The 20,737-nt window shown below is 34.4% G+C and overlaps 1 protein-coding gene across 3 annotated transcripts; it reads right to left on the reverse strand.

Moving 5' to 3' along the window:
• Window positions 1-2,566: 2,566 nt before the first annotated feature.
• LOC130051244 (hydroxysteroid dehydrogenase-like protein 2) lies at window positions 2,567-15,036 on the reverse strand. 3 transcript variants are annotated; one of them, XM_056152886.1, is made up of 7 exons: window positions 14,937-15,014; window positions 14,530-14,607; window positions 12,715-12,984; window positions 12,319-12,519; window positions 9,164-9,252; window positions 7,794-7,935; window positions 2,567-3,279 (listed from the first exon to the last, which is right to left on the reverse strand). In XM_056152886.1, exons 3-7 carry the CDS (start codon window positions 12,957-12,959, stop codon window positions 3,111-3,113), a joined length of 846 nt encoding a protein of 281 aa, XP_056008861.1. In that variant the 5' UTR covers window positions 12,960-12,984; window positions 14,530-14,607; window positions 14,937-15,014; the 3' UTR covers window positions 2,567-3,110. The 3 variants fall into 3 exon arrangements, with proteins under 3 accessions (XP_056008861.1, XP_056008860.1, XP_056008862.1); XM_056152887.1 differs by having other exon boundaries at window positions 3,150-4,267; window positions 14,937-15,021; XM_056152885.1 differs by lacking the exon at window positions 14,530-14,607 and having other exon boundaries at window positions 14,937-15,036.
• Between the last annotated feature and the right edge of the window lie 5,701 nt (window positions 15,037-20,737).

Consider the following 20,737-nt stretch of genomic DNA (forward strand, 5'->3'; position numbering starts at 1 on the left):
ATTTCATTCACTGAATTAAAAAAAAAAGAAGAAATTGGTAAAGTATTGATAGTGAAAAAGTTTATATTTTGCATAAATAAACAATCATTTATAAAGGTGGCAACATATACATTTTTATTGTTATTGATCAAATTCAGCTATATTGAGTGGAAATTAATATAGTTTTTCAGCTTTCCACCATTAGTATTTATAAGTCACATGAGGATGGAACTACATGTACCGTAATACGGCACATATAACCTTTGAAGTTATATATATTTGGATATCATCGTAGGAATAAAAAAAACATGTATTTCATATCAAGCTCTATAAGCTATACACGTTCTGTAAATCATGCAATTTAAATCAATCGCATTAAAAAGTAATCAAGTTAATTTCCTATCTAATTATGTATTAACCGAGTCGGATAGTGAACGGTCCATTTTGAAATACATGTACATGTATTTATGATCACGTGACGTTTTTCCAGTGTTTTCACCCAAGAAGATGCGGGTCCACTTCCAGAGGCGCCAATATATGAGTATGACGAAGAGTTGGCTGACCTCGAGGTCACAGAAGAGGAAGTGAAGACATTATTAGCAGGGTCCAGTTTCACAAAGCTAACTTACGCCCAAGATCCAACTTCCACACAACTTAGACGAGAACGGCAGTTCAGAGATAGAAACAATCCTTTTGATTATACGAACGATATGGAGATAGAAATTTAGACTACCACTTCATTTGCTCATCGACTTAAGCCAAATGATGGACAACAATTTGAAAAGACCCACTCGTAGATCCCAATCATTGCCAAAATCGTTACAAGTCATGGCTGCCCTCAGGGTTTTTTTGCCAGTTCGTGACTGCTGATCTCCACAGCATCAGTAAATACAGTGTTTCCAGAATACTTGGACACGTTTCTTCCTTAATTTCAAACATGGGCCCTAACTACATCAAGATGCCTGAAGGAGATGCAGATATAAACTCTACGATGGTAAATTTTTACAAAATTGCTGGCTTTCCGAACGCGATCGGCCCAATAAACGGCACACATGTTGTCATTAAAACCCCATCTTATGAAGAGCATGCGTTTGTTAACTGGAAATTTTTAGATTAGATTTAAAAGGAATATACATGTATTGTTAATATTGATATTTCCAAAAGGAAGTCAGTCGTTATGGAGATGTAATTCTTCTTAACTACTTTCACTTTCTAAACCAATGAAAATGATCTTTCTTTTTTTTTTAAAAAATCATCCATATATCAAGATTTATTGCATACAAATCAAGAGAAATCAAATATATGTACAAATCACGTGTCATAAGATATGGGGAAATGTTATAAATCACAATATATAGAATATAAATCACAAGATTACCGAATGCATTGAAATTTCAAGTACAGCGCATAGAAACTATATGTAATTTTGCGCTTTATAAATGAATAAAATATTAATAACGTATGTTGTTATCAATACCATAGCAGTTATCGTTAGACCGAGTGCAGCATTTATCAGTAGACGCTAGTAAGCACCAACATTTTGTCAACATGTGAACTTTCAGAACTTAAAAATTGAAAAAGCATTGCAGTGATATGAAACGTAACAGCCTGTTGTGGAAATTGAATTTATTTATTTAAAAAGTAAAGATCGATATTTTTTTTTGTGGATGTTGCAGGATAACCTCCGAGGTCGATTGATTGATTGAATATTGTTTAAGAGGAACTCTCGAGAATATTTCATTCATATGGAGACGTCACCACTGCCGGTGAAGGGCTGCAAGGCCTGTGCTCAGCGCTTAAATTGCCATTGAGCAACGAGGGATCTTTATCGTGCCACACCTGCTGTAACACGGGGCCTCGGTTTCTGCGGTCTCATCCGAAGGACCGCCCCATTTAGTCGCCTCTTATGACAAGCAAGGGGGTATTGAGGACCTATTCTAACCCGGATCCCCGGGGATGAGGTACTGAGGACCTATTCTAACCCGGATCCCCGGGGATGAGGTACTGAGGACCTATTCTAACCCGGATCCCCGGGGGTGAGATACTGAGGACCTATTCTAACCCGGATCCCCACGGGATTCCGAGGTCGAGAAATGTTGTTTTGAGACACATGTATAAAAGTCAGGGTTTTGAATTTCAAACAATATTTCTCGATCTCCGAGGTTATCCTGCATCAACCACGAAAATAAGATTTTTTTTTAGATACTACGGCTCAAAAATATACAGCAGATCGTTTACCTATACAGCTACGTGACGTCATGGCAGTTTTCAAAATGGAGTAGGTCTACAGGTTTTTGCTGGCGAAAAGGGTTAGATAGTAGGGTATACTAGATCTGTTTTGAAAAATATTTCAAGTATTTAGTTTGATATTGACGGATTTATCATCAACTGCTTTGAATATTCAGTCCAAGAAAACTATACATGTACACTCGTGGTTCCACGAGGGTTAGCTTTTCTGTGCATCACATGTTTGTTTGTATCCAGCTCGGAATGCAGACGACTGATTTATATTCAATGACAAATATTCTTCATTCATTTATATGTTTTTCAATATATATTGATGTATTTTTATGATTATAAAATTCAATTATCTGTTATTGACTTTATTGTTATACAAGTACACTATTAGCAAATCACGAAAAGCAAGTGAGATGCTATCAATTTTCTAATAACAGTTATTACAAATGAAGTATATCGCAGAATAATCCTTTGATCTATGTACATGTAAGAAGTTAAGTGGTAGAATCATATATTTTGTACTGGATTAGTGTCCGATGCCGTTTGAGAATGAATAATGGTAATGTACACATGCACAAATTGTTTTAACATTTCCATTCCATATAAATCAATATTCTTCAGATGTTTGATTTTACACAAAATAATGGTTTCCAAAGATTTCTTACACTTAACCAAACTGCGTTATAAAATAAAAACCTGCTTGGGTCTTCAATCACAAATACATTATACAAAATAAATTGTCTTATTAAGTATAATAAGTTTTACGTTGAAGTAATTGAATTCGGAAATATTAATAATAACTATGCATATGTTGCAATATTATTTAGGGTTTTCACATCATCTATCAGAACAATTATGGCACTGTGGTTTGTTTACACTAAACTTGCTTTCTTTCAGAGTTTTGGATGCACATTTTCAATTTCTTCCTCCACGCGTAAATCCGGAAACTTCCGTGGCATCATTCTCGGAGGTTCTACATCCGGGTCACAGCGATACATAGAGAAGTCTGATACACCTGTAGTTCGCAGAAAATCCTCATCAATGAGAGCTAATCCGTTAAGTCTAAACAAAAACAAAATAAATAAATCACATGAAAATAACAACAAAACACTATACATCAATGAGAGCTAATCCGTTCAGTCTAAACAAAAACAAAATAAATAAATCACATGAAAATAACAACAAAACACTATACATCAATGAGAGCTAATCCGTTCAGTCTAAACAAAAACAAAATAAATAAATCACATGAAAATAACAACAAAACACTATACATCAATGAGAGCTAATCCGTTCAGTCTAAACAAAAACAAAATAAATAAATCACATGAAAATAACAACAAAACACTATACATCAATGAGAGCTAATCCGTTCAGTCTAAACAAAAACAAAATAAATAAATCACATGAAAATAACAACAAAACACTATACATCAATGAGAGCTAATCCGTTCAGTCTAAACAAAAACAAACTAAATAAATCACAAGAAAATAACAACAAAACACTATACATCAATGAGAGCTAATCCGTTCAGTCTAAACAAAAACAAACTAAATAAATCACAAGAAAATAACAACAAAACACTATACATCAATGAGAGCTAATCCGTTCAGTCTAAACAAAAACAAACTAAATAAATAAATAAATCACATGAAAATAACAACAAAACACTATACATCAATGAGAGCTAATCCGTTCAGTCTAAACAAAAACAAACTAAATAAATAAATAAATCACATGAAAATAACAACAAAACACTATACATCAATGAGAGCTAATCCGTTCAGTCTAAACAAAAACAAAATAAATAAATAAATAAATCACAAGAAAATAACAACAAAACACTATACATCAATGAGAGCTAATCCGTTCAGTCTAAACAAAAACAAACTAAATAAATAAATAAATCACATGAAAATAACAACAAAACACTATACATCAATGAGAGCTAATCCGTTCAGTCTAAACAAAAACAAAATAAATAAATAAATAAATCACATGAAAATAACAACAAAACACTATACATCAATGAGAGCTAATCCGTTCAGTCTAAACAAAAACAAAATAAATAAATCACAAGAAAATAACAACAAAACACTATACATCAATGAGAGGTAAAACGTTCAGTCTAAACAAAACAAACAAAAATAATAAACCACAAGAAAATAACAACAAAACACTATACATCAATGAGAGCTAATCCGTCCAGTCTAAACAAAACAAAAATGAAAAATAAACCACAAGAAAATAACAGCAAAACACTATACATGTATTGCCATTTAGCAAAACGACAATGATTAATTTCTTATCAGGCTGAGTGTTTTTCAACAATATTTAAGAAATAAATTTCATTTCTAAAATTACATTAGGATATGAACCGGCATACTTCATGAAGCGCGTTAGTTTATTTCTTATACATTGTATAAATTTACATTCTAATTTCCTTTCTGTGGGAATTCCCAGATATTTAAATAGAATTAGAAGTACTATACATATCTGTATTCATACGCACAGTGTGTACAACTGTACAGTAACGTATTCATGACAAAATGATTGTCATTACAATTTGTTATTACAGATATCAAAGGCAAATAAATTGGAAATGTAATATTTATCAATTAAAGCATCAAGCAGAGCTAACATTACACGCAAGTAACACATTTTGTGTACAATTAATGTTTTTAAAATTTGTTAGAAACATGGAGAATATAAAAACAATGGAAGCGTGGGAAAATTTCTGCATTATGAAAATTACACAAAGTATAGATATACATTGATTTCCTTCAAGGAAAACACCGATTGAATATCAAGGGATCTGCCCCATACAGCAATGCAAACCACATTCTGTAGATGATGTCATAAGACAGTCGTACCCTACGCAAGTGTTTGCCTTTTTAAAAATATATTCTTCGTCGTACTTGTGTAACTAGCAAAGAAGCCACAATAGTTACCACCTACATGTAATAAAATCTATACCATATATATATTATTGCGGCATATGTCAAGATGCATTGAGTATTCTGATGAGCGCGTGCCCCAGGGTCATACCGACTCCCATTGTTTTCTGATGAGCGAGTGCCCCAGGGTCATCCCGACTCCCATTGTTTTCTGATGAGCGTGCCCCGGGGTCATCCCGACTCCCATTGTTTTCTGATGAGCGCGTGCCCCGGGGTCATCCCGACTCCCATTGTTTTCTGATGAGCGCGTGCCCCGGGGTCATCCCGACTCCCATTGTTTTCTATTGTTCAAATATCTTTATAGGCTCATATTTGAAGAGTGAAAAAAATCTAACTCGTTATAACCAATTAATTCTCTCGTTATATAACGAGTTAGTTATCTCGTAATAACGAGTTAATTATCTCGTTATAACGAATCAATCATCTCGTTATAACGAGTTAGTTATATGATATAACGACTTAATTATCTCGTTATAACGAGTTAGTATCTCGTTATAATGAGTTAGTTATCTCGTTATAACTTATTATCTCGTTATATAACGAGTTACTTATCTCGTAATAAAGAGTTAATTATCTCGTTATTACGAGTTAATTATCTTGTTATAACGAGTTAGTTATCTCGTTATAACAAATTAATTATCTCGTTATAACGAGATGATTAACTCGTTATAGCAAATTAAATATCTCGTTATAACTAATTAGCTATCTCGTTTTAACGAAATAGTTATATCATTATAAAGAGATAGCTAAATCATTAAAATGGTATATCTTACGGAAACGTTGCAAGGCCTTGTCTTATTTCCGAAATCTAAGATTAGTTTGAATACAAGTAGAAGCAATGACAAAATTACATGTAATAATAAACAAAATGTTTCCTTAATCTAGAATTTTTCAAGATTTTCTGGCCAACTGGTTCCTGAGAGATTTTTAAATGACCCCATTCAATTTTGTATTTTCGTGATTACTTCCCGTTTTAAGGGGCCTGACCATTCATTTGAACAAACTTGAAACCCCTTTAACTAAGAATGTTTTGTGCTAAGTTTGGTTGAAATTGCCCCTGCAGTTCTGTAGAGGAAGTTGAAAATGTAAAAAGTTTACTGATAGACAGACGGAGAGACGGACGCCGGACAGAAAGATCAGAAAAATCTATCAAACAAAATCTATCAGACAAAAATGATCAGAAAAACTCACTTGAGCCTTTAGCTCAGGTGAGCTAAAACCATTGTGGTAAATTAAAACAATAAAATCTAAATTTATTAATGACAATGGAAAATAAGTATTTTTGTTGAATAGAAGAAAATATATCGTCACTATTCATTTGTTTGCAGCTAGAAATAAACATTTTCTTGTCATCTTCACGACTAATAAAATTGTTATGTTAAACATGTAGTCATCATAAAATATTTTAATTTTAAAAATTCAATTTTGCGAATTTGATAATCGTTATGATTAAATTTTGGAAAGAACAGGCCCATAACATTTCCATAGATACTAACTCGTTATAACGAGATAATTAACTCGTTATAACGAGATAGTTAACTCGTTATAACGAGATACTAACTCGAGATACTAACTCGTTATAACGAGATACTAACTCATATAAGGCTCACGGCGGGTGACAGGGGATGCTTGCTCCTCCTAGGTACCTGATCCCGCCTCTGGTATATCTAGGGGTCCGTGTTTACCCAACTCTTTTATTTTATTTTGTATTGCTTATAGAAGTTAAGAGATTGACCACTGTTCGTTATCGTCGCCTTTCATTATAACGAGATAATTCACTCGTAATAACGAGATTAAATATTTTTTACTCTTTCAAAATGAGCCTGGCCAGCTTTCGTACAATGCAATGACACATGCATTGAGCACCAGGTTTTTGTTCGCCATTTTTCAAACGTCTCCATAAGAATGAAAAAGTCTCGAAAGGGACGTTAACAATATAAAAAAAATAATCAATCAATCAATCTGAATGATAATTTAGCTACAGTGCTGTATAAATTGTATAGAAAAAAACCTTGTTTGTTTTTCGACCCCGATTTTGGGACTCCGTGTGAAAATGACAATCCGTAACTACAGGACACTATCGATCATCTGTTAAAATATCATCTGCTATTGCGTAAAATATATGAGGAGTTCCGAGAACCAGGTTTATTTTTTAAAACACACACACACACACATCGTGTTTTGACCCCCAAGGGTAAAATTGAAAATTCCGAAACGTTATTGCATATTTTCAGCATACCACTTATCATATTCCAAAAGATTACTTGGTTACTGCTTAAAACAATAGAGGAGTACTTTTTGAAGAAGAAGAAAGTATGAAAGACGGATGGACGGACCAGGGTAACAAGAACGATGTACCCAAACTTTCTTTAGAAAGTGCAGGTGTAACAGTGTATAACAGTAAATGACATTAAAATACATAGAAGGTTTACAAGGGTCAAACTTTTTACCAATAAGTACTGTACATTTGACTAATGTAGTAAACATATTTGAATTCTATTTTTTAAAATACCATTACATTAATGAAGGTAATTTTTTTTATTGAAAAGGGGAAACTGACATAATTTGTACTAAAACTATTAAATTATCAATGAAAATAAACACTAAAAAATACACACTTTTCTGACTTTTCTTCGGCAATTTTAAGAATGGCATCAGCAAATATATCTGGAGTCCTCATGACGGATTTAGGAGTTTTGAGTTGGTCTGTAACAAACGCTTTAATGACGGTGGCTGGCCATAAAGAGGAAATTGATACACCTAAAAAATAAAAATAGTTTATTGGTGCATGTATTTGTGAATATCAACAAACCGCTTATCATCAAATAATTTAACAAGCGGCCCATGGACCACATTGCTCACTCGAGTCACCTTGGCCCTGTTGTTATTTTTAAAAGGTTTTTTTTCCAATCTTTATTTCTATCAAAATTTGAACCCCATTATGTGGCCCCAAAGTGTCATAACATAACCGAACTTGAATTTACACAACATGGGGATGCCTCAATACCAATATGAATAACATTACATTGCTGCGTAAAAGCACAAGGTCAAAGATTATGGTATAAAACAAAAGCACAAGGTCAAAGATTATGGTATAAAACAAATGGACTTGCCATAATAAATCTATATACAAAGTATAAAACCTCTACCTTAAATAGTTCAGGTACATTGAATAGGTTAGGTATTCTTAAAAGAAGGTCAGACCCAAGGTCACAAGGTTAAAAGTTTCAGTACCATGAAATAGGTCACAAGGAATGCACATATAAAATATGAGAACCCTATCACTCACCATTCAAAAAAAGTTATGAGCAAGGTTAAAGCTTTGGACAGAAAGACAGACAAGACATAAACAATATCCCCCACTGTAGTCAGGGGAGCTTGAAACACTTTGAATGTCACAAGTAAATGAGGAACATTTGTACGTACCAGTGGCGGGTTTAAGGGGGGGGGGGACGCAGCCGGCGCCCCCCCCCCTAAAATTTTCAAATTTAAGGTAAATTGTGGTATCTTGTTTAGAAAAATGTACTGAACGATAAAAGAAGCAATGATTTCTTCTACTCCCGGGGAAATAAATGGCAAAATCTTTGATTTCTTGAATAACTTCATTGGGAGGACTTAATTTTTTTTCCAAAAACCCTTAAAATGTGCGTCATATTAATTTCACCTTATTAGAAATGATAGAAAATAGTACAAATGACTAAATACATGTAGGAAACATATTTCAAGCCCTCTAAAATCTGTAAAATCCAGGACCCACTGGGGGCCTCAAGGCGGCCCCCAGCCTCATAAAGTGCCCCCCCCCCCCCGTAACTGCAATTCCTGGATCCGCCCCTGCATACAGGTGAATCAATAGTGAGACTGGGCATACAGGTGAACCATTGGTGGAGAGAAAATATGTTCTAGGGGAGCAATCATAGACAAACAAATGATCAGAGAGCAATACATATATGCAGGGTTGAAACTAAAATGAAAGCATTCAAGTACAGACCTGTGCCTTGTAGTTCGTTAGCCAAACCATGTGTGAGAACTGTCATTCCAGTCTTACTAACGCTGTATGGTGTCTTGCCTTTGAAAAATCTACTCAAGTCAATAAAGAATTAGAAAATCAAATGTTTTAGAATTATAAACAGCCCGTATATTCAGTGACTTGGACAATAGATGAAATCATAATACAATATTACCATAGATGAAAACTATATTATGAAAATTTCATTTTACCTGAATAAAGAGTCCCATTAGAGCAATTTTTTTTAGTAGCGAACTACGTGAGCGGATCAAAGGGACTAATAGTGTAGTGAAATACGCAAAAGTAACAAAGGATGAAATTGTAATTGGATAACTCTTGGAGCATCGTCGTAAATATTCACTGTGCATAGGTGGTGTGTTTAATCCACGTTGACTGATTGGCCACATTACACATGGCTAGAACCAGCTGACGAAACATTCAGACAATCTGTACTGTTGCGTTAAAGCTGTATGGTCCGAATTACAACATTTTTTTCCATCTCGTAAAAACGCTATTAAATCATTGCACGTATGTAGTTATGAGGCTGTACGACTGATCATAAATTATTTCACCTGTTTGAACCCAAATTATTTGATTTTAAATCGATGTTTACAAATAACTGTGTCACTCTGCCATTTCAAGTGACAGTCACGTGACCAGTTCAAACTTTTAAATCATCGGTGGTCTTATCCGTGTAAAGCTGTGTATTTTGTTATAACAGTACCGTACCATAAGTTTAATAGAAATAAAAATATCAAATACCTCTTAGTAATTCGTTGTTTTACGCTCTTTCAGCCTTAAAACTAGACAGTTGCGTATGAGTTAATACATCATGTTGGGATTCCCCTGACGCGCGTGGGTCTATTTATAGACGTCTATCATGGGATGATTTATATATGTACCCACTATATTTACTTTCTAAATAATATTCGCACTGTTTTCTTTTACATGCAGATGTTTTCAAGCATGTAATTAAGGAAAAGTTAATAACTTTATAAAGTAATTAATCTGCTTTAAAGTAATTATGCACAAAAATAATACAGGAACATCGGGTCATACAGCTTTAACTTATGTTAAAATGTCACAACATTCCAGAACGATTTTTTCACACATCACGATGTTTGATTTTGACGTAAAGTATCAAGTGCTACTATCAGAAAATAAAAAAAAATAGAGTTTTCACTTTAATTCTTGAATACATACCGAGGGATGTTTTTCTTAGCGTTTATTTTTCAGTCTGCTCACTGGTCAAGGTAAAACACTTTCCCTTTTTTCAAACATGTTGGATAAAAATGACAATATTCAATTTCATCACGTTTTATCAAGGGTAAATTCCCTTTGGGTAGATTAAATGGCTATAATAAATTGTTGACTTATAGAATTGACCACGCTTTGTATTGCGTACGATTGATTGTACATATGTTGTTTAACGTTCCTCTTGAAAAGAGTTTCATTCATATGGAGACGTCACCACTGCCGGTGAAGGGCTGCAAAATTTAGGCCTATGCTCGGCGCCTATGGTAAATGAGCAGTGAGGGGTCTTTATCGTGCCACAACTGCTGTGAAACAGGGCCTCGGGTTTTGCGGTCTCATCCGAAAGAACGCCCGAATTAGTCGCCTCTTACGACAAGCAGGGAGTACTGAAGACCTATTCTAACCCAGATCCCCACGGGATGTATTGCATACGATCTGTCCAATGGTTTTCTACGAACAAGAGGCACATGGTCCACATCGCTCACCTGAGTCCCCTTTGCCCATATTTACAGATTTACACTATATATCCGCATGCAAAACATTGTTCCCTATTGTGGCCCCACCTTACCCACGGGAGTCATGATTTTATCAAACTTGAATCTGCGCTATGTCAGGAAGCTTTCATATAAATTTAATCTTTTCTGGCCCAGTGATTCCTGAGAAGACGATCTTTAAAGATTTTCCCTATGTACTTCTTTTAAAACATTTTCCCCCTATTGTGGCCCCACTCTATCCCTGGAGGCCATGATTTCAACAATCTTGAATCTGCACTATGTCAGGCATCTTCACAAGTCAAGGGTTATTTATTCGTTAACTAGCACTAACCCTTGACATTAGTGACTATCAAAAAGTTGGGTTCGTTCCGATTGTTTCCACAAAAGAGTGGGAACCAACATGAATGCGGTTCTATTTATAACAACGCGAAGCGAGAGATTCAAATAAAAACAAGTGTATTGATACCTACAGTTATGGCGATTTCAATCGTTTAAGAAATATTATCTTAAGCAAAAAAGTTTCCAAACTTGATCTACTATCAACAGATCAATAAACGTAATTAGTGGTGTAAATATTAGAATTGCGCGTGTTTATCAATACAGCAGTATGAGATCGCGTCATTTGTATTAATATCCATGTACACCATAACAAGATGCAGTGATTCCATTGGATGTTTTATTTATAGTGGATTGCGTAGTGGTCTAATGAGCCCAACTTCTATATAGCGACTGATGTCAAGGTTTAGTTGGAGGTAACGAATCAATAACCCTTGACTTGTGAAGATATATGTCAGGAAGCTTTAATGTAAATTTGATCGAACTGGCCCAGTGGTTGTTGAGAAGATTTTTAAATTACCCCATCCTATTTTTGTAATTATCTCCCTATGAAAGGGACAATGCCCTTCATTTGAACAAAATTGAATCCCCTTCACCCATGAATTATGTGTACCAAGTTTGATTGAAATTGGCCAAGTGGTTTTGGAGAAGATGAAAATGTGAAAAGTTTACCACGACAACGACAGAAAACGAAAAGTTTTGATCAGAAATGCTTGAAGGCTCAAGTGAGCTAATAAGCGAGTAAATTCGTCCGTGTGAAAATTTCAAGGATGTTCTGTCCTACCAATTTAGATGACTCGCACAATACATTTTGCAAATTCATTTTGAGCGATTTTCATTATCGTAAAGGTCAGATGAAATGATCAATATTCCAGAGTTCATCGAAAACCCCTCCCCTGTGTCTCATGCGACTATAGTAAGAGAGGCGGGTCCCGCCTCTCTTACTATAGTCTCATGATTTCCGAAGACGCATTAGATGAATGGATGGAAATTGCATGTGCTATTTTCATGTTGATGTCAGATTTGTGGTGATAATATAAAAGGCGCTTTTACCTATTGTATATAGGAGGTGACACTAAAATTATTCTTCCGGATTTTCTCGCGAGAAAATGTGGCAGAGCCTGCTGAATCATGGTATACGCCCCTCTGACATTCACTTCATGCATAAGATCAAACCGTGCTAGAGGAGTTTCAATCACAGGCTTCCATAAAATGGCTCCCGCGTTGTATACTGCCAAATCAAGTTTACCGAATCTGTAAAGTTGTAAAATTGTACCTGTTAGTAGTAACTGAAAATTCGCTGGAATATGATAAAATTTTCGATATTCAAAGTCCATGTAGTATAAATTTCTGATAATATTGCTTACAGAACATTAAGCATATATACTATTTATTGCAAAATTTAGTTTAGAGGGTTTCCAAATTCACAATGAAACTGACTAATCCTACTTTTCAATACACTTAGTTACAGCATCCTCAATATCGCTACTCTTCCTGGCATTGCATTTTATAGGTATTGCAACACCTCCTTCTTTGGTGATGTCACGTACTACGTCATGGAATGACCCCGGCAATGATTCCTGCGAGACTTCGGTCTTTGCAGCCACGCCCACAGAATAACCATCTCTAGATAAAGTGATAGCCACTTGTTTCCCTATTCCACGGGAGGCTCCAATCACCAGTGCTGACCTCATTTTGCAAGGTCCTTGGAACTATATCCTAAAAGAACCATGTTCAAACAACAATTATATATTGGGTAAAATCAGTCAGCTAGTAACTAATCGTCCAAAGAAAAGGAATATTTCAATTTTAACCGAATGTTTCTGTCTTAGATAATGAAGAAAAACCAATTTGTCTATCTAACTCAGAAGAGAAAGAAAATCTTGATCTTATGGGCAATTTTATTAAAGATAACATGATATAGTAATATGTATGTATGATATATTTTCATAGAATTATGTGTGCTTCCATATGCTTTGGCATCTATTCAAGGGCGGATCCATATATTTTCGTCAGATACAAGTATCCTGAAAGAATTCTTAAAAAGTATATGTAACATAAAAAAATTTTTTAAGAAGTAGACAATTTTGAAAGCTATGAAATGCTCAGAATGCAGGATTTTGCACCATTTATCCCAGAGCTTCTGGAGGCCTAGTCGGCAAATAAGCTAAGCATTTTTATGTATAAAAAACTGTCTCAAGATCCTCCCCAAGATGTTACACATGTACGTACACAAACAGAGGGTGTAAATGGTGTAGGGGTGGAGGTTGTGAAATTTACCTAAAGGATCTGGTGCTAGACCCTCCCCCATTTCACAAAAATCCTGGATCCGCCTATGCTACTAATTATTGAAATATTCTATCGATTGGTATTCCTTCTCTTGATTATTGTAATTATTTCATGTTCGTCTATTCTAGAATCTAAATTCAAAATAAAGCATTCTATTCTGTTCTAATTGCAGAGGTTTAACACATTTTGAAGCTCAGTCAACAACACTTTAATTTAAATACTGGTGAAATCTATCCATTGATCAATCATTCTAAAATACAATACCGTCAATCTCTTTGACTGCGCATGGTCGTCTCCAAATGAAATTAGACAGACAAGACAGACGGACGGACGGACATATGGACATACCCGTATATTAATAGTCTTCGCTTTAGTTGAAATGGGGAACAAAATATGATTTGGGCATGAAGAATATTTGGTGGATTTACCCCAAAGAGAATTTAGAAAATTTTGTATTTTATTTATTTAATATAGCGAATTTCAGTTGAATTATTCGAATGGAAATTATGGTTCATTTATAAATTTATTTTGCGAATTTCCTTCATCCGTTAAATATGTTTTCCCGATCTATATAAAGAAAAAATTAAATATGGAGCCTATAAACATATAATTATTGAGTAAAAACAACTACTCAGATTTCGTAAAAACTAGTCCAAAGTCTTTGGAAAATTTTGAAATACTTCAACAGACTACATTCCCGAGGGGATGCGGTTTAGAATAGGTCCTTAGTACCCCTTGCTGGTCGTAAGAGGCTACTAAATGCATGGGGGTGGTCCTTCAGAGACCGGGAAAAAAAACCCACATGCCACAGCAGGTATGGCTCGATAAAGAACCCTCACTGCTCAATCACCATAACCGCCAAGCATATATAGGCCAAACATTTTCAGCCCTTCATCGGCAATGGTGACGTCACGATCCATATGAGTGAAAGATTCTCGTGAGGGGCATTAAACAATATTCAATCAATCAACAAACTACAATCATTCTTCTGCTGTGTATGACGTCCCGTGCAGGATACTAATAACCAGAAGGTTCCGGGCATATGCAATTTTCCTGAAATATAATAGTGTGTGTATTAGAGGTGGCCGTCATACCTCCTCTCTTAATTTTCTGACTTGTAACCATCTATCTTATTTCCTTCCGATTCGTGTCTTTAATGAAATAACATTTTGCATTGAACTTCGAGCTTTACAAAATGAGCGAATAAGAAATTTGTCACAAAAAAACTTTTTCCCGGATATTTGACATTTGTTGGTGGTTTTAGCATTTACATGTAAAGCGAACTTTCACTTTCGAGCAATTTCTTTGTGCAACTATACCATCGTCGCTTGGTTGCTGACATCAGACAAGTAGTCCTAAACAACATATACTTATGAATCTACCTTTGTAAAAATCGATTGTCCTCTTCAATTCTTTAATGTCCAAATTCTAACTGTACACACAGCTGCAGTGTTTATTTATTGTATTATAAACGCCAAAACCTTTCCAGAATTTTTGTTCCGTGTCATCATAACGATTTTTTTCACAAATAAAGAAACTGCATAATGTTTTAGTAGCTTATGATAGGGAATGAAGAAGACAAAATGTCAAGTACCTGCTAACTTACTAATTCATCTGGATAGGTTTATAATGAAAACATTCGAGCCTTCCTCAGTTCCTCCACTCCCCCGTTGAATCCGCCTATAAGTATATACGTTCTAATTTTAGATACCCTCATATTGTTTTGAACATATTTTATTGATGAAATCAAAAGGATTGGGAACAAGTTCTGACAACTTACAAGTCCCTCTCCTAAAATATTACAATATGTCATGCAAGGTAATAATTAAAAGGTAAAATGTACAATGATTAAACGAATCTACAAGTTTCTTCTATAAATTTATGAACAACTCGGAAAAAAATAGTTATATTAGTTTGCAGAGGTAAATTGACATCACCGCATAATAACAATTTTGTATCAATATTAACCAAGTCAAGCATGAAAAGGCGATTAAAAAGATAATTTCTAGAGATCATAATGAAGTATACAGTTGTATCTTAGCTTTGTATGAATAATGTTGATATATCGTTTTCCAAAAGAGTAATATGATGGTGGTCTTGTAATGTCTGTTATATTTTTGCGGAATGAATTGATTGAGATGGCTTCTCTGGCTTCTACATTTAATAAATTCCACTGTTTTACAGAGTCAGGTACAAATGATTTTTTGAATAACTCTAATCTGCATTTTGGAATCATTGTTATTATATTGTTATAATAATATGTTGAAATTATTATTATATTATATCATTGTTATTGTATTATAAAGGGATATATTTTCATGTTTATGTGGAATAATTTCATTTTAAACATGGTAGTCATTTTTGCAATATAACGTCTACTTTTTAAAGTTTGCCAGCCTGTTTATAAATAAAGGGATTCTCTAGATACAAAAATAGGAAGACCAGTAACAATTCTAGCTGCACGTAATTGTACTTTTTCAAGCTTATCAGTATCGTGAACAGAACAGCTATCCCAAACAATTGAAGCATATTCAAGAGTAGGTCTAATAAAAGCTATATACAATTTTGACAGATGTTTTCTGCCAATTTTGGCACATGAACCTTTGCAGGGTTTATAAAACCAAACTTTCTTTTATTTTTGATTCAATTATTTTTGGGTGGATGTGTCTTTTTTTTTTTTCTTTAAAAAAATATCATCTGAACTTTTTCAATTAAATATCCTTAAAAGCTACATGTAAACCATACGCAACACAATATTCATTTTTTGAAATTTGTATTTAAAGCACACACACACACACACACACACACACACACACACACACACAATGCTCTTGCTTCCGGAGTTTCCTTCGGCCCCTTTGTTTACACAATAAATAATGGAGTTCTCTCCACTGAGCTAAAATATGTAACGCGATCACAGACCAATCTCCCAAATACGAAGACCTCATTATCATCGGAAAATCAAAGATGCCATCTTAAATGCGCGATCTACATTTCTATGTCATCTTTTAAACAATGATTACCATCATCGCACTTTTTGAAAAATATAGGATAAATGAATAACCTAGCTTAGGCATGAGAAGATACATGTGCATGTGCTGCATATATATCCTCGACTTCCGAAATTTAAATGACCTTTCCGGTAAAATTAATGTTACAGTGGCGGATCCAGAGGGAGTGGGTTCCGGGGATAGAACACCCCCCCCCCCCCCCCATCAGAACATTTTGCTTAAATAACTTATTTTGACCCCCCCCCCCTTTGAAAACCAAAATTAATGGAAGAATACCCCCTTCAAAACTCCCTGGATCCGCTCCTGTGATATGTAAGTGAATAAATTAGTACATAGATGAATGAATTAATAAAAGGACACACATTAATCACCCGTCTTTAGATATATGTACATTGCTTGCCATGCGTAATGCATAATTGACAAATAAGACATCACCTTTTATGGACTTTAACAAACTAACAAATTTCTGTAGACAGTCAGTAACAAGCCTAATAAGTGTTTTGTTTTGCCGAGGACCAATATGTCTTGTATGTAAATATGTATAAGAAAGAAACACAATTAAAATTAAAAATACGTTTCGGATGCTTATTCCATTGATGGTGCATCATTCTAGTCCGAGGCAAAACAAGATGTAATAGACATACATGTATATATTTCATACAAGGAACTTTTTTATCAAATTTGAAAAGGTGCAGATTTGGATCCACAATGTTTGGAACCAGTTCTAAACATACCATATATAAACCTCCGAGTGTTTTGTCCGACTTGGATATTATCATACCTAATGTTTTCATTATCTTTAAACTTTCTCTTAGGTCTCTGCCAAAAGAAATCACAGTTTCGGTTTAATTTGGATAAATATTTCTCTAAGCTTCAAACTGGGCATTTGGAATTTCCTGTAAAAGATACATTGAAATAATTTCATAGTTTGTTACTTTATTCAGAAATTTTATGGCTGAATAAACACTGTAGAAATCAATGAAGATACCTAACATTTCACACTACCTGCGGCTTGAGAAATCATCATCACCAACACCTGATGATTTTTTTTCCCACTTATATTTAGGAATGTTCATATAAAAACGCCTGTCATGTGAATCGGTTTTTAAGACAAAGTCTTCTCTCCTCATATGCCTTAGGTTTTCTCGCCCTCTCCTACATAAATAGAACATATGTCCAGAAATACCTTGTATTACAACCCCTGGGGGTTCACTTGAATTGACAGATCCCGAAGAGTACAATTAGTCAAAATTTGCGTCGCAAGTGTTTTCTTTGTGTTGTATGGTTCCCTTTGCCGATCTTTTAATCTCTGTCAACACGGTTTTGAACTGTTCGTAGGTCAAATGGAAAACAATGTCAATCTTTCTATGTTAGTATAGGAAATGGTGTTCTTATGCTAATCATGGACGTTCTTGAATACAATTCCTCGTTGTTTTCTGATTTCAGCTTAAAAACTGATGAAGAATTCTGCAAGTTCATCATTTGATTTCCTTAGCAACTTGTCTTTGTCGATATTTTTAGTTTGGAGACTTGGAACTAATACAAATGTTGTAATACATTAATCTCGTTGATACATTTTTCCAAAGAGAACGGTGGTCCCGTGTCGTGGCAGGCGTTGGCACGATAAAGAACTCTCACTGACACTGCCCTGAGCGCCAAGCATAGGTCTACATTTGTGTTACTTCACCTACAGCTGGTGACGCCTCAATATGATTGAAAAAAGTTCGTCGGGGCGTGAAACAATCTATCAATCGCTAAATAAAATTTTCTTCATTCAAGACGGCATTATAACTAGAAAAAATTAGCTACTAGTAGCCAGCTACTAAAAGTATGAAAAGTTAGCTACTCGTTGCCAGCTACTACAGAATATAAAAGTTATAATAAAGGTTACTGGGTTTGAAAATTACTATATATTAGGTTTATTTCTAAAGATAACGAGGAGTTGTATGACATTTCATGCTCAATTTTCCGCAATTACTTAACTTTGCAATGCAAAATACAAATAAACTTTTCCAGCTGAATGTTTACTTTGAAAATGATTCGGATTGAATTCAGACCTTCATTCATTTGATATATCATCCATTTTGAGATATCAGCTATTTTTTTTACAATTTGATTCGAGTTACCCTGAAATTTCAACATTTGTGTGAATACTGTAAGGAACTTTGTGTTAGATATCTGACGAATTTACGACTATACATATGACAAGAAGTGATATGGGATGTCTTGATACGCCACCAATTTTCAGATATCTCTCTTAAGGAAATCAGTTACTTATATATTTTGATTAGCGGTACTATGAAATTTCAAGATGTGTGAGAATACCTTATGGAATTCTGTGTTTATATAATATATTCAACTAACTTCCAATGATACGTATGGTGAGTAGTGATGTTGCACCGTGGACCAGGGTGAAAAGATTCAGTAACGCAGGGGTTCCAGATTGTTGAAGCGATCGGTCTATTTATTTTACTAAAAAAAAAAAAAACAACATAGATGAGGGTTTTCTTTGTCTAAAACATATCACACGGAACGCACAGACGTATTAAAAGAATTCAAGGTTTGAAATAATTTGAGAAAGAACCATGATAATGTGTCACAAGAATATAAAAAGACATTCAATTTCTTACTAAATTGGGGTTCAAAATAGTCTTGACGAAATGCTTGAAAATGAAAATAACGCAGGGTGAAAAAATGGAAGATGTAGTGTTACCAAGGTGAAAAGATATCAAAATTCCCATATTGATTAATATCATCCAGTAAATTCACAATTTTAAGTTTTTCCGTCACATATTATATTCTGATTTAAGGAATGAATCTATTTTTCTTTTCTTAGCGCATGACACATACGTTTTCCTTCCATTTTTTTGCGATATACATGTCCCTCTGTCCAACCCAAAACATCTTTATCATTTACAGAATGCCATCAATGTTCAGATATCACGCTTAACAAAGTCAGCTATTTATACCTTTTGACTACAGGTAATCTGGAATTTTAATTTTTTTGTAAATATCTAAAGGAACTCTGTGTTTGTATTAAATATCTGACTAATTTACAACTATCCACGTGAAGAGGAATTTTGATGTGCCATCGATGTTCAGATATTACGCTTATGGAAGTCAGCTACTTATACCATTTGATTGCAGGTAACCTGAAATTTCAGGTTTTTTGCAAAAATATCTTAAGGAACTTTGTGTTTGTATTAGATATCTGACTAATTTACCATTGCACATTTGACAAGGAGTGATATTAGGTATCTTAATATGCCATGATTCTCAAATATCACACTTAAGGAAGTCAGCTACTTATACCTTTTGATTCTAGGTAACCTGAAATTTCAAGCTTTTCGTAAACATCTTAAGGAAGTCTGTGTTTGATTAGATATCTGACTAATTTACAACTATCCATGTGAAGAGGGGTGATACTAGGTATCTTGATGTACCATCAATGTTCAGATATCACGCTTAAGGAAGTCAGCTACTTATAGCTTTTGATTCTAGGTAACCTGAAATTTCAAGCTTTTCGTAAACATCTTAAGGAAGTCTGTGTTTGAATTAGATATCTGACTTATTTACAACTATCCATGTGAATAGGAGTGGTATTTGGTGTCTTGATATGCCATCAATTTTCAGATATCACCCTTAAGGAAGTCAGCTTTCAAGTGATTTCAGGAAACCTGAATTTACAAGATTTTTGTATATATCTTAAGGAACACTCTGTTTGATTAGATATCTGACTAATTTAAAACTATCCATGTGAAGAGGGGTGATACTAGGTATCTTGATGTACCATCAATGTTCAGATATCACGCTTAAGGAAGTCAGCTACTTATAGCTTTTGATTACAGGTAACCTGAAATTTAAAGTTTTCCGGAAATATCTTAAGGAACTCTGTGTTTGTATTAGATATCTGAGTATTTTACAACTATCCATACGAGGAAACATACCAGGAAGTGCATATTTCTTCCTCATGGCCACATGAAAGTTGACTTAAAACTGTTTTCTGGATAATAATTCAAGTATTTTGTATTCTATTAAACCAAATTTGGACATATGGATACGTACAAAAAAGGGAAGATGCCTATCAATTTGGGGGTCAGAAGGCCAAAGATCAAGATCACAGTGCATGGAAATTTTAAAATGCTGATGCGGAAGCATATGTTTTACACATT

Source organism: Ostrea edulis, chromosome 1 (genome assembly GCF_947568905.1).
Source record: "Ostrea edulis chromosome 1, xbOstEdul1.1, whole genome shotgun sequence".
NCBI lineage: Eukaryota > Metazoa > Mollusca > Bivalvia > Ostreida > Ostreidae > Ostrea > Ostrea edulis.

Coding starts and splice junctions, on each gene's coding strand:
- LOC130051244 (XM_056152885.1), bottom strand. CDS start 12,959: ATGAGGTCAGCACTGGTGATTGGAGCCTCCCGTGGAATAGGGAAACAA. Junction 12,520..12,714: donor GTAACTAAGTGTATTGAAAA/GTAGGATTAGTC, acceptor ACAACTTTACAG/ATTCGGTAAACTTGATTTGG. Junction 9,253..12,318: donor TCACCTCCTATATACAATAG/GTAAAAGCGCCT, acceptor TGACTTGAGTAG/ATTTTTCAAAGGCAAGACAC.